This window comes from Nomascus leucogenys, chromosome 13 (genome assembly GCF_006542625.1).
Source record: "Nomascus leucogenys isolate Asia chromosome 13, Asia_NLE_v1, whole genome shotgun sequence".
In the NCBI taxonomy this organism is placed as follows: Eukaryota; Metazoa; Chordata; class Mammalia; order Primates; family Hylobatidae; genus Nomascus; species Nomascus leucogenys.
Genome location: NC_044393.1, coordinates 31,958,854 through 31,973,198, shown reverse-complemented (window position 1 = coordinate 31,973,198; position 14,345 = coordinate 31,958,854). Strand labels below are relative to the sequence as shown.

Here is a 14,345-nt window from a genome sequence, read left to right as displayed (position 1 = left end):
AATACCTATTGAGTGCCCGGCATAGCACTGGGCACTAGGAGATTTGGTGGTGAAGAAAATAGATGAATTGTTCCAACCCTTATGAAGCTCCCAGGTAATTCTGAACAAGCAAACATACAAAGATAAATTGCCAGTGTGCTGATATTAAGAAGGAAAAAACAAAGATATTATGGAAGCTCATAACAGGGTTGTGTCAGGGAGACTACTCTGTGAGATAAGGAGCAGGGCATGGCTGGGTGGGGGAGCCAGGAGGGCTTCCTGCAGGAGACATCACCTTAGTCTAATAATTAGCTTTAATTATCCTCACCACAGCCCTAGAAGGAAGGCACTGGTTATCTCTCTCATTTTACTTTTCTCTGAAGTTAAGAGAAATTAAGTGATTTGCCCAAGGTGATGGAGCCAGGAAGAGATGAATGGGTTTTTGTTTTGTTTTGTTTTTGTTTTTGTTTTTGTTTTTGTTTTTTGAGATGGAGTCTCGCTCTGTTGCCCAGGCTGGAGTGCAGTGGTCTGATCTCGGCTCACTGCAACCTCCGCTTCCCGGGTTCAAGCAATTCTCCTGCCTCAGCCTCCCAAGTATCTGGGACTACAGGCATGCACCACCATGACCGGCTAATTTTTGTATTTTTAGTAGAGACAGGGTTTCACTATGTTGGCCAGGCTGGTCTTGGACTCCTGACCTCGTGATCCGCCCGCCTTGGCCTCCCAAAGTGCTGGGATTACAGGCGTGAGCCACCATGCCCGGCCGATGAATGGGTTTTAAACCCAGATTTCCTGGCTGTGGAGTCTCAGACCTAAAAACCTGTCTTCTGCTGCCTCTTTGAATAGGCAAATCCTGGGATATAGAGCATCATGGGAAGCAGAGAGGCTGCCTTCACTTGGATGGGGCCCAAAAGTGGGACTCTAACTTTGCCATATCCTATCCAGACACCAGTGAAAAGGAAGAGATCCAGACACATACAAGAACTGACTGAGGACCCTCAGGGTGGCTGGGGCCAGAGTTTCTCCCCTGCCCGCTAGCATCCAGGGCTCTGTGCACTTCATTAGTCTCTCTGCCTAGGGTTGTGGGAGAGAAAGAAAAAGCAGAGATACTCCTTTCTAAATTACACTGGGATTCAGACCTTCCAGCCCGACCCACAAACACTCTTGCTCACTAAACATGCCTGTCAATAGGGGGCTGTCAGCCTTGAATCCATCCTGGAAAACTCCCTTAATCCCTAACTCTTTCCCCTCTGTTTTCAGCCTTGGGCAACAGCTGGTACCCTAACCTCCTAAGCATGCTGAGACCAAAACAGTCCCTGGGCATGAAAAGGATGCCAGGCTGCAGGACTGCAGTTGGCTTCTCCTTCCTGACCCAGGGCAGCTGTCTCCTTTCATCCTCTCTTCCCTGCCACTCTGAGGCAGGTTGGTTCTCCCACTTTCCTTCCTCAGCTCCTCTTTCTTCACCCCCTACCTTTTGCCCCTCCTTTCTCCCTCCCCTTGAAGGGCAGCAAAGCCTATTCTGGAGCCAGATGATGGGCATGAATTTGGCTGTAGCTCCTAATTGTGTCACCCTGAACAAATTAATTTCTCTGTGACTTAGTTTCTGCATCTGTAAAATGGAAGGAAAAAAGGAGCTAGCTCACAAATTGTGAGGGTAGAATGAGTTAGTAATTGTAGTGTTTTGGACAGTGCCAGGCAAAGAGACACTACTATATGGGTATTTGTATAATAAATGCCTGGATACATCCAATCCGATCAAAGGCAGAGATGGGAGACAAGCTTGGGGTATCCAGGATGTGTGGGAACTCCACCCCCTCTCATAGATTACTGCTATAATTTCCTTCTGATCTCACCAGCCCCAGGCTGCTTCCTTGTGATCGCTTCTCTACTCTGGCTGCTGGGTCTTCTTTCTAAATCCTGATGTGACCACATAACTCCCCTGCTCAAATTCTGCAGTGGTTCCCCATTGCCTGCTGGATAAAGGCCACCTTCTGGCCCCTTAGGATCTCATCCTCAGAACTCTGCAGCCCTATCTTCCCCATCTTTCTACTCCCCTGGATCTGAGATCCAGACTTGCTTGAAGATTTGCCCTGCAGTCTCAGGCCTCCAGGCCTTTGCACTTGCTCTTTCCTCCACCCGGTGTTTCCTCCCATCCCTTTCCTCTTGATGTTGGATGTTGTCCCCTTCCCTCCCCCTACTCTACTAGGGCTGTAGCCAGATGAAGGCAGTCCCCGAGAGAGGCAAAGGGGAGAGTAAGGAAGAGACAGCAACTCAGAGCTGCAGCTTTCTCAGCTTCAAAACGAAGACAATAAGAAAAGGGGACCTCTCAAGATCAAAGGAGGGGATGGAACAATATGTGAGCACTCAGGAAACTGGAAATGAGCGTTAGCATGGAGTGACTGCTAAAGGGTTACTGAGGGGCCCGCCCAAGTCCCCCAGCTCCTTTCTTCCAAGTCCCCCACCCACCCACACCCACCCCCCGTTAGACCCAGGCCACTGGAGGTGAACACAGGAGAAAAACGAAGTGGAGAGAATGGGAAGGGGGAGGCGATAAAGAAAAAAGAAGGAAGTGCAGTCTGGGGGGAGATGAGAGACAGAAAGCATGGGGTTGGAGCCCCGCGCCTCCGAGGAAGGAGGGAGAGGGTGACCTGGGGTGCGCCCCCCCTCCCCTGCTTCCGCATTCCCGGGGGCTGCCCCCCTCCGGCCGCAGCTCAGGCGGGTGGGGGCGGGGCGGGGCGGCGCCTAGGAGAATGAATAATTGAAGTGGAGGGGAGGAGGAAGAAGAGGAGAAGGAGGAAGAGGAGCCGCCTGCGCAGGGTCCTCCCCACGCCGCACCCCCCTCCGCCGCCCGGAAGTCGCTCCCCGCCTCCCTCTCCGCCAACATGGCCGCGAAGTCGGATGGAGTGGCGGCCTCGGCCGGCCCGGACCCGGAGGGGGCGGCCGGTGGAGCCCGGGGCAGTGCCAGTGGGCGCAGGGAGGCGGCGGCGGCGGCCGGGCCACCGGGGGTCGTCGGGGCGGGCGGCCCGGGGCCGCGCTACGAGCTGCGGGACTGCTTCTGGGTGCTGTGCGCGCTGCTCGTGTTCTTCTCCGACGGTGCCACGGACCTGTGGCTGGCGGCCTCCTACTACCTGCAGAATGAACACACCTACTTCAGCCTCACCTTGCTGTTCGTCCTCCTGCCCTCGCTGGTCGTGCAGTTGCTGAGCTTCCGCTGGTTCGTCTACGACTACTCGGAGCCCTCAGGGTCCCCGGGACCCGCCGTCAGCACCAAGGACAGCGTAGCCGGCGGAGCCGCCATCAGCACCAAGGACAGCGCCGGCGCCTTCCGGACCAAAGAAGGCAGCCCCGAGCCGTGTCCCCAGCCTGAGCCCTCCTCGGCCAGCGCCTACCGCCGCCGCTGCTGCCGCCTCTGCATCTGGCTGCTGCAGACCCTCGTCCACCTCCTGCAGCTCGGCCAGGTCTGGAGGTAGGAGAAGCGCAGGTGGAGGGACCTGAGCCCGAGGAGTGGGGGTGGCGAAGGGCTACCTGACGTCCCAGCCCTGATCTGACCTTTCCGGGCTACCCTCCTGTCCTGACCTCCCCCCACCTCCACCCCATTGCAGCTCTAATTTCTTCTCAGTCGGCTCCTCCCTGACCTCTGCCCCCAAGCCCTGACCAACCCCAGTGCCATCCGGTCTGACCTGGCCTTTGAGAGGGGAGGGGATGGTTCAAGAAAGGAGAGAAAGAGATCCTCAGGGGTGTGCGTGAGTGGGGAGGACCCGGGGCTCATGAAGATAAGTGTGAAACTTAAAACAGGACCACAGGGCCCCATTCTGCCATAACCCACTCCTCTCTGCCTGAGTGCCAAGCCTGGGCTCAGGAAGGATCTCAGAAGTCCTTTCCTGCTCTCAAAGATCCTCAGTTCAGAATTGCAACTCATTCACAACCTGCAAGGAGAGTCACAGAATTTGAGACAGCTAAATGAATATCCCGCCTAAACTTCTTGACTTTTTGGAGAAAGATATGCTGGACCCAACTGGGGAGCCCTCAGGCTTCTTCTACTTCCTATGACCCCCTCTGCCCCAACTAAGGGTCCTCCCCTTCCAACGGGGCCAAGGGGATTTGGAATCTTGAATCTGAGATTAGGTGGCCACTGGCTGCCCTTTAATCCTAAACTGGTAAGGCAAAACTGAGGCTTTGTTCAAGCTGCCCACTTTCAGTCTTCTTCCTCTGCCAGGACTGAGGGTGCCTGCTGCACTGAGTTAACTGGAGAGAGGAGGAATTCTAAACCCAGGGCTCCTCTTGATTCCGAATTGCTATTTAGTAGCTTAGGGCCTTCTGTGCTCTAACAGAATGAACTTGCTTACTATATGATCTTAGGCAAGCCGCTCTCCTCCTTCCAAGCCTCAGTTTCCTCTTCTGTGAAATGAGGGAGAATCCCTACTCCTCTTATCGCATTGTCTTATCATTGCATTATTCTTACCTGTTGGGATGGTCAGGTGAGAGGTCTGCATGAGGGCCCTGCAGGCTGTAACATTTTAAGAGTGTGGGGAAAGCATGGAAAAAGTCACTCTAGAGATATAAAGGGTGATTACTGCTGTTGTTATATTTATTCTGCTACTTGTTAACACATTCTGCCTAACTCAGAAGATTAAGTTTGGGGCTGAGGGTTGAAAACAGGACTCCTAGGGTTTGTCCCAACTGCTCACTTGCTGTGTCACTCTTGTTGTGTTGTTGAATCTCTCTGCCTTTGTTTCCCTATCTATTCCTGCCAAGATGATGTGTATATTCCACTTAGCTTACCCTGGGGGAAAAGGGGGGCGGAGCACTATCCACACAAGGTGGTGTTATTATTATTAGCGTGACACATAAAAATATTCATGTCTACATCCAGGAACTAATCTGCATTTATCATTCTGTGCCCGAGTGGACAGATGGTGAAAGATATTTTTAGATTCTGAAATGGTAACTTCCTATTCTTGGTAGCCAAGCTTTATCCCCCTTTTCCTTCAGCCTAAAGTGGGCCAGATACCCCTCGACTCACTGGCTATCCCCCCACTCAGAATCCACTTACAAGAAACTAATACTTCTCTTCTTTGTTAAGCATAAACTGAGTTTCCCTCAAATAGGGCAAAAATGGCCATGGGTGTGGAGTCTCAGGGGAGTAGCTAGAATTGCTAAGGATCCCCTCAGCTCTATGGTTTCTTGGCTATGGATAAAAGGACTAGCTATTTCTACTATCTCCCATTTGCAGAATGAGGAGGCTGGGATGAGATAAGTTTGTAAGGATAACAATCTAATAGCTCTTAGGTTGAATGTGGCTTGTGGAAGTGTTTTGTGTGGCTTGTATAGTATTTTAAAAACCCGGAGTCATAGCTTCCCTTTAAAAAAATTGGATCTAGCAGTATCAATCCTGTAACAATTTAGGAAGAGTCTATATGCTCTAATTTGTCCATCCTTCCCTTTGATCATATCTGTACTATTTCACTTAGACATGAAAGCCCTAATTTACAGTTCTATAACAATTATTTTATTAAACACTGACTTTGTGCCAAGCCTACTGGTTGCCTTTTTACCTGCTTTATGTCCTGTACCCCTTCTAATCATCCTGTCATGTGGTTAGCATTATAATTTCTATTTGACAGATGAGGGAATGGAGGCTCAGAGAGGGGGCATCCTTGTCCAAGGTCACACAGCTAGGAACTTGAAGAGCTGAGACTCCAGGCTCTCTGCCTTTAAAGCCTGAGTTCAATTTATCCACTTTGTAATTCTGCCACTAAAGTGTCCCTCAAGCTTAAAGAAGTATGAATCTGAGATTCCAAGATTCCAGTGTGATAGAAAGTCAGGGCTTCTGTTGCACTGAGATAAGAATGTGAAAAGAGGGGCAGGGAGTTGAACTATGTGGGTGAGGATGGGAACAGTGTGTATTGTGGGGAAAAGGCTGGATTCGGGGGTGGTCTGGTCAGGAGGCTGACATCTTTATCCTAGTTTGTAAACTATAGTTTGCTGGGTGACCTTGGGCAAGGCTCTTTCCATCTTTGGGTCTCAGTTTCCCTGTGTGTGAAATGAGATTCGATGTGATGACCTTAAGAGTTTCCCATTCCTGAAATTCTGACTCTGGGTCTATTGCCAAAGCAAAAGCCTCTGGGCCCTTGCCCCCAAAATCTCTGATTCGAAAATGGCTAAGGGCCTGGATAAATGGAGGGAAAACCCAGAGAAGGTATAGAGAAGCTGCAGGGGCTGGCATTCGTCGAAATTAAGCACATTTGCTTACCACGTGAGATGTTCCCACAGATGTTCTGAGTGGTGGGGCCTGGGGTAATGAAGAGGGAGATGTGTGATTGAGTCCTCCAGAATCACACCTAGAAGGCTAGGCAGTCACTCACCTCCTGATCCCATTTCCTCAATTCTGAATAAAATAATTATAATCGTGAAGATATTTTTCAACTTCTTAGACTTGTAAAATGCTGAATTAAAAATTCAAATGCTTTGAGGACCCAGTCAGGTAACAGACCATAAGATACGAGGGGTGTTAGACAAGAGGACATTCGGGGGCAAGTAGTGTTCGAGGAAAAGGGAAGCTCCAGCTGATCATGCCATGAGAAATCGTGGACCCAGTCTTGATTTCTCAAGAGAAATGGGAAATTGGGATTTTTCCGTGAACTCTCCAAAATTTAACTACTAATTAAAATGTTTAAAAATAGTGTCAACCAAAGGAAACATATTTATTAGCCTGTCTTCTTTGTAACCTCTGGTTTAGCTCTTCAAATTGATAAGGTCTTTTCACACAGAAGATTTTATTACTAATTTAAACATAAAATGAAGCTCTGAAGAGAGAGAGCAGGAGAAAGCATACATAGACACTGCACACCTACTGTGTCCCCACAGGCCCTGTGTGAGTGTTTCAGGCATGTGATCTCATGTTACTCTGAAACCCTCCCCCGTGGTGACTATCGATATACCCATTTATCAGATAAGGAACTTTGTCCAAAAGTCACCCACTGAGAAGTGAGGAAAGGTGATCAGTCCCAAACCTAGCTCTATCTTTTACACCACACACTGGCTACTTTGGGAGATGCCAGAACAATGTCTTTGTGCACAGAGAGATTGAACCTCTGAGAGAACAGCAAACAGATCTTCTGGCGGGGCACGAAACTGGCTGTGGCCTGGACACCAACCTGCATCTTCATCCCTCCCTTCCCTTTAAATTCTCTGAGCTGTTAAACTGCCCAGGGTTCTTAAGCCAATTAAAGTCCTAACCCTGTCCCCTCTGACCCTGTAGGCAGCAGAGCAGTAAGCCATGAATCCTGCTTTTCCTAATCTTGAACTCAATGGGCCCCAGCTTCACCCAGATAAGCATGGTTTGCTAAGCCAATTAGTGGGAGATGATCTGACATGGGATTCCTGCCAGGCTATCAGGATCTGGGAACCCCCAAATGGGGAGAAAATTAGGCAATTGAGATTTGGGGGCCCTCCCTCTAATGCCCTCTCTATGCGCAGGCCCGGACACTGCACTCTATGTCACCTAAGAAGCCCTGCATGACAGAGAAGTTCTGGAATGAGTTAGTGACCTACTGGAAGTGAATGTCAGGCTCTGGATTTCCCCTCTGGGAAACTACATTCTTGGCATAACGGTTGAGAACACGGACTCTAGATTCAAATGTCCTCAGTTTAAATCCGGACTTTACTACTTCTTATATGTGATCTTGACAAGGCAAATAATCTCTCATCCGTTGTAAACTAGGGACCATAATTGTACCCACCCGCCTCTTGGGTTGTTTCAAGGTTTAATGAGATAATGTGTAAGGGTTCAGCAAAGGGCTCGTTCCATCGTTAAATGCTCAGAAACTGCTGGCAATGATTAGTGCATTAGCTTGGGCTTTGCTCCCTGTGGAACAAAGGTTTGTTCACGGAGCACGTGGCAGGACAGCAAGGGGGTCCTGAATTCCTTCCCTTGAAGCCATAATGACATGGCAGTCATCCATTTATGTCTGCATTCAGCAGACATTTATTAAGCGCCTGCTGTATACCAGGCACTGTTCTAAGTGCTGGGAATAGAGTGGTGAACAAGACAATGTCCTTGCCCTCTTGGAGCTCAATAGCCTAATGAAGGAACCAATAGAAAAATAAACTATGATATATATTATATGTGATATATAATACCTGGGCCAGATCGTGATAAGTGCTATGGGGAAAAAAATGAAACAGGGCAGGGAGCTACTGGAGTGCCAGGGAAAGGTGTGGCTCTTTGAGATAGGGTGGTCAGGGTGGACCTCTCCAAGGAGGTGGCATGTGGGCAAAGGGCTGCATGAGGTGAGGACAAGCTGTGTAGAGGTCTTGGGAAGGGTTTTGCAGGCAAAGGAAAAGGGAAGGGCAAGGAGAAGGCCTGTGTGGCAGAAATAGAGTGAGGAGAGCATGTTCGGAGATGCTGGTGGACAGATTGGCAGGGACGAGGTCATGCAGGGCCTCAGAGGCCATGATGAGGACTAGGGCTTTTACTCTTCATGACATGGGGAGCCCAGGAGAATTTGGCCAGAGAAGGAACATGATCTTGACTTGTGTTTTGCAATGTCCACTCTGGCTGCTGGGTGGAGAATAGTCTGGAGGGGCCGGGCGCAGTGGCTCACGCTTGTAATCCCAGCACTTTGGGAGGCCGAGGCAGGCGGATCACGAGGTCAAGAGATCGAGACCAGCCTGGCCAACGTGGTGAAACCCCCGTCTGTACTAAAAATACAAAAACTAGCTGGGCATGGTGGTGCGTGCCTGTAATCCCAGCTACTTGGGAGGCGGAGGCAGGAGAATCGCTTGAACCCGGGAGGTGGAGGTTGCAGTGAGCCGAGAGTGCACCACTGCACTCCAGCCTGGGTGACAGAGTGAGACTCCATCTCAAGAGAAAAAGAATAAAAAAGAGAGAGAATAGACTGGAGGGAGGCAGAGTAAGCCTGGAGATGCATGAGGAGGTTGTTACAAAAATGCAGGAGAGAGACAATGGAGACTGGATCAAGCTGTAGCAACAGGGGTGGGGGTCTGCTTCAGGCTGAGCTAATGCGACCTCTTTCTTTCTTTGGTCCTCAGTCTCTCCATTGGGGCCAGAGTTAATGGTTCAGAATCCACTCTCTGGAATCAGCCATATCCTGCACCTGCCACTTTCTGTGATGTGGGACAAGTGGCATGACTTGTCTGTGCCTTGATTTTCTCATCTGCTAAATGGACACTCTAATAATAGCACCTATCGCATGGGGCTTGAGGTAGTAGAAAATTAAATAATGTTTAGTGTTCAGCACAGTGCCTGGAACACAGGAAGCACTCAACAATGATCATTAGCCATTGTTATTTGTAAAACAGGTCAGGGGTTGGATTCCATCATTTTCAAACTGTGTTTTACAGCCCTGTCTCCATCATTTTAACCCAAGTATCTCTGAATGTCTCTTTTATGACATATCTAAGATTTCGTTTTGAATAATCTGTCCTACAGCTGACACTTGTTTACAGCCCCCTGAACTCAATGACCATCCATGAGGTTCCTCCCAGCTCTGCCTTTGTAGGGTTGTTCCAGTTTGGGCCTCACCACTCACCTCCTGGGAGACCTCTTTCCAGAAGGCTCTCCACCCCTACCCTGCCTCCTCCCCTTGCCCATCCAGCTGCCATGGACCATTAGAGCTGCTCCTAACAGACACAGCGGCGGCGGTTGGGCCCAGCATCCCCTGTTTGATCTATAAAGACCACACAGGAGAAGCTCTGGGGAGTGGGAGGGCGGAGGGCGGAGGGCTGCAAGGAAATGGCTTTGAACCCAGCAGCTGGGGCGCAGGTCCCTGGGGAGAGGAGGGAGGATGGTTGGGATCTTCTCTGGCCTCTCTGTTCACCACCCTGCCTTTGTTAGGGCATCCAAATTCCTCCCCTGGGAAGTCCTATCAGCCTCCAGTTATCACCCCCAAACCCCAATCCAGCCTCCACCTGCAGGCAGAGCGATGGCTCTCCTCTGTCCCTAGAGCAAGTCCCTGTGCTTTAGCCTGGCTTTGAGGCCCTTTGCCCCCTGATCTTTTGTCTTTCCTCCCTGCTGTACCCACATGACAACCTGCTCCCCACCCCCTTGCTCTCCACTGCCTACAGTCCTTCCTCCAGCAACACCAAACACCAGTTTCCAGTCTCCTCCCAGTGAAATTCTGCACGTCCTTCCAGGCTGAGCTCAAATGCCACCTCTTCTAAGAAGCTTTCTCTGAACAAATCCCACACATGCTACCCTCTGCCCCCCAGAAACCACCTCCCACTCCCTCAACCAGGCAAAAGTCATTGTTCTAAAGTGGAAAATGTTTGGCTGTTTTGTCTGTTGATCAAAAAGCTATACATTCTTGTTGAAACCTCAGGCAATACAGAAAAGGCATAAAGAGATTCCCCTCTGCTCATTATCTCTTGGGGTGGGAGGGGTGGGGTCAGGGGAGATTTCCACTTACTAAGTAGATATTTCTTGCATTGCTTGAAGATTTTGCCTCTGGTTTTTAATTAGCTAAAAAAATGCATGTATAGATTCGTCTATTTTTTAAAAATTGGTATAAAAAATGAAATTTATTATACTTACTGTTTATTAAGACTTAGATTCGATCATTTCTCTTGACAGTCCTGCCAGGTAGACACTGCAAGGATGAAGAAGAAGAACTGTAGACCCAAAACCCTGGCTCTGCCACATAAGAGCTGTGTGGGTTTGAGCAAGTCACTTAACCTTTCTGGACCTCAGCTTTGTCATCTGTGAAATGGGCATCATAACAATCCCTACCCAGGTCTCCATTGTGAAGACTGATTCAATTAATATATATGTGCTCTGCACAGTACTCAGCACATAGTGGTGCTCAGTTAGTGTTTGCTAGCATTATTGGCCCCATTTTACAGATGTGGAAATTGAGGCACAGAGAAGAGTGGCCTTCCAATTCATAAGGAGCAAAGCTAGGGTTTGAAGCTGTGAGGTCAGGCTCCCAAACCCACATGTGGAACCACCAAGCTATACTGTCTTCTGCTAGTTAAGTGTATTCTTACAAACAATCAATCATGTATTGTTTAGAGAAGCACAAGAAAAAATATCAGAAAGTATTTTTATTTTTATTTTTATTTTTTTGAGACAGAATCTTGCTCTGTCTCCCAGGCTGGAGTGCAGTGGCTCGATCTCGGCTCACTGCAACCTCTGCCTCCCAGGTTCAAGCGATTCTCCTGCCTCAGCCTCCCGAGTAGCTGGGATTACAGGTGCCCACCCCCACACCCAGCTAATTTTTGTATTTTTAGTAGAAATGGCGTTTCACCATATTGGCCAGACTGGTCTCGAACTCCTGACCTCAGGTGGTCCACCTGCCTCGGCCTCCCAAAGTGCTGGGATTACAGGCGTGAGCCACCACACCTGGCCAGAAAAGTATTTTTAAATTTGTATTTTAATGTAAAGTCCCCACTGTTAACATTCTGGGTTCTTCCCCTCAGACTTCCTCCCCAGGCACAGTTACTCATTCCTCTTTACCCCACAGCGCTGATCACATTTTGTTGTGATCATCTACCCACCTGGCTGGCTTTCCCACGGGATCACAAACCCCTGGGGAGTTGAGGCTTTGTCCCTTTTTCTCTCGGTCTCCCATGGTGACTAGCCCAGAGTAGATCCTCTGTGACTGTTGGTGGCCTTGCACCCAGCCAGCTCTGGTGAGGTCTATGGTGGGTTCTTGTAACATGAAGCCAGTTGAAGCAGGCTTTGGGTCTGTAGATGAAGTGCGGGGTGCTGAATGTGGGAGCTTTCTGCAGTTGTGGACACAGCACTGAGGTCTGTTAGGCCTACATCCACAGCCTTTAAAACTGTCCACGGCCTAAGGCTAAGGAAAGAGGAGGTAATAGGAACAACCCTGGGTTGAGTTCCCAGAATGATACAGATGTGGCTGACTTAGGAGATGGAGGAAGTCAAGTTCCTTGTATGCAGTAGGTACTCAATAAATGTTGGTGTGAACTGGATTGAACCTTTGACATCAGAATCTTGGACAAGTCACTTCGCCACCTAGGGTTCAGTTACTCCATCTGTAAAGTAACTTCAGAATTCTGGTGAATTTTCCTGGGACTTGGACAAGAAAGCAGAGTAGCTGAGAGCTTGGGGCACCAGCGCAGATCAAGGAGCCATGACATCCTAGTTGCGTGACTCTGGGGAAGTTGCTCCACCAGCCACAGCTCCTGTCTCACCTGTGAAATGGGGATAGTGATAGTATCCACATCTTAAGGTGCTTATAAGGATGTCTTGAGATAATGTAAATGCACAGGGCTTGTCACGTAGTATATCCCCCGAAAACATCTACTACAATGACTATTATTATTGGCCCAAGTCACAGCCCATCTTACTTGTTTAGTAACAAGATGGGGTTAGGACAGGGGCATAAGGGGTCCTAACTCTCACCCACTGACCCCCTATCAAGGAAGGAGAGTTGTTCTATGGCTCCAGAGATAGTGTGAGGGCAGATGCGAACTCAAAGTAAAGGGAGGCACAGTCTTTGGAATAGAAGCAAGAACACACTGTCAATCAGGCTGTTCCCGAGGGTGTGAACTCCACATCAGCAGAGGTGTCCAGATGGAAGTGGCTAACTTTGGCAGGGATGCTGTAGCAGGGACCCCTGCTTCAGTCTGGAGGATAAACTAGATGATCTCTAAAGCCCCTTAGTTCTAAGTGTCTGTAGCTCTATCCTTGGGACTTTATGATACTTGCTTCCATGATGTTTAACCACCGGACCACAGGTTGCAAGTCAGTGGCCTATGGGCAAATCCAGCCTCAAGAGTGTTGGTTTGGTCCGCAAAGGATTTTTTCTCCTACTTTTTTTTTTTTTTTTGCTTTTTGAGATGATCACGCTCTGTTGCCTAGGCTGAAGTGCAGTGGCACAATCTCAGCTCACTCTAGCCTCCGCCTCCCAGACTCAAGCGATCCTCCTGCCTCAGCCTCCAGCGATCCTCCTGCCTCAGCCTCCTGAGTAGCTAGGACTACAGGTGCACACCACCATGCCCAGCTAATTTTAAAGCATTTTTTTTGTAGAGGCAGGGTCTCACTATATTGCCCAGCCTGGTCTTGAACTCCTGGGCTCAAGTGATCCTCCTGCCTTGGCCTCCCAAAGTGCTGGGATTGCAGGCGTGAGCCACTGTGCTGGTTCTTCTCCTACTTTTTATTAAAACCTTTCATTACAGAAAAATTTAAACACATGAAAAAGTCGAGGAAATGGGATAATGATCCCCTACCACCTCTCTTCAACAATTATTGATTCCTGGCCAACCTCGTTTTATCTAGGGCAGCACCATCCAGTAGAACTTTCTGCAGCCATGAAAATGTCCTATCTCTGCACTATCCAATATAGTAGCCACTATAGAGCACTTGGCATGTGGCCAGTATGACTGAGGAACTAAATTTTAAACTCTTTACTTGTAATTATTTACTTGTAGTTAATCAAAATCTAAATAATCATACATGGCAAGTGTTGAACATGTAGGTGTTGGAGAGCATAGTTGCAGGCCCCACTCCATTTCCTTCCCTTCCATGTTATTTTCAAGCAAATCTCAAACATCTCTAAAAAGATAGACTTCAAAAACATCGCTAAGTGGCTGGGCCTGGTGGCTCATGCCTGTAATCCCAGCACTTTGGGAGGCCGAGGTGGGAAGATCACTTGAGGTCAGGAGTTCAAGACCAGCCTGGCCAACATGGTGAAACCCCATCTCTACTAAAAATACAAAAATTAGCCGGGCATGGTGGCGCACGCCTGTAGTCCCAGCTACTCAGGAGGCTGAGGCAGGAGAATTGCTTGAACCTGGGAGGTGGAGGTTGCAGTGAGCTGAGATCACACCACTGTACTCCAGCCTGGGCGACAGAGTGAGACTCTGTCTCAAAAAAAAAAAAAAAAATTGTTAAAATATGTAATACTGCTATCACACCTACAAAATGGAATTATGATTTCTTTTTTTCTTTTTTTTTTTTAAAGAGACAAGTTTTCACTCTGCCACCCAGGCAAGAGTGCAGTGCCACAATCATGGCTCACTGAAGCCTCGAACTCTTGGGCTCAAGAGATCCTCCCACCTTGGCCTCCCAAAGTGCTGGGATCACATGCATAAGCCACTACACCAGCCTAATTTCTTAAAAATTCATATAGTATTTCTTTAATTTGTTGTGAACATTTCCAAATTGAGATTTTTCCCTTGTTTTTCTTTTTGCATAAATATCCTAATATCCACCTATTCTTGAAAAATTGAAACTCCAGCCATGTTGGGCTCATATTCTCCCACGGCATCAGTTGGCTGGAACTGACAGGCGGCTGCCTCTGTAGACAGGCCACATAGTTCCCCAGTCCCTCATAATGATAGCAGCTGAGCCCCTTTAAGCATTGGCATTTGAGACCCTG

The 14,345-nt window shown here is 48.8% G+C and overlaps 1 protein-coding gene across 2 annotated transcripts in view; it reads left to right on the top strand.

The window, feature by feature from the left end:
- Positions 1-2,687: 2,687 nt before the first annotated feature.
- The window catches only part of XKR7 (XK related 7), a 28,824-nt gene continuing 17,166 nt past the window's right edge, over positions 2,688-14,345 (top strand). The window contains exon 1 of one of the 2 annotated variants that reach the window (XM_030825402.1): positions 2,688-3,445. In XM_030825402.1, coding sequence (XP_030681262.1) covers positions 2,862-3,445 — 584 coding nt within the window. In that variant the 5' untranslated portion in view covers positions 2,688-2,861. The remainder of the gene's footprint in view (positions 3,446-14,345) is intronic. The other variant, XM_030825403.1, reaches the window with a different exon arrangement.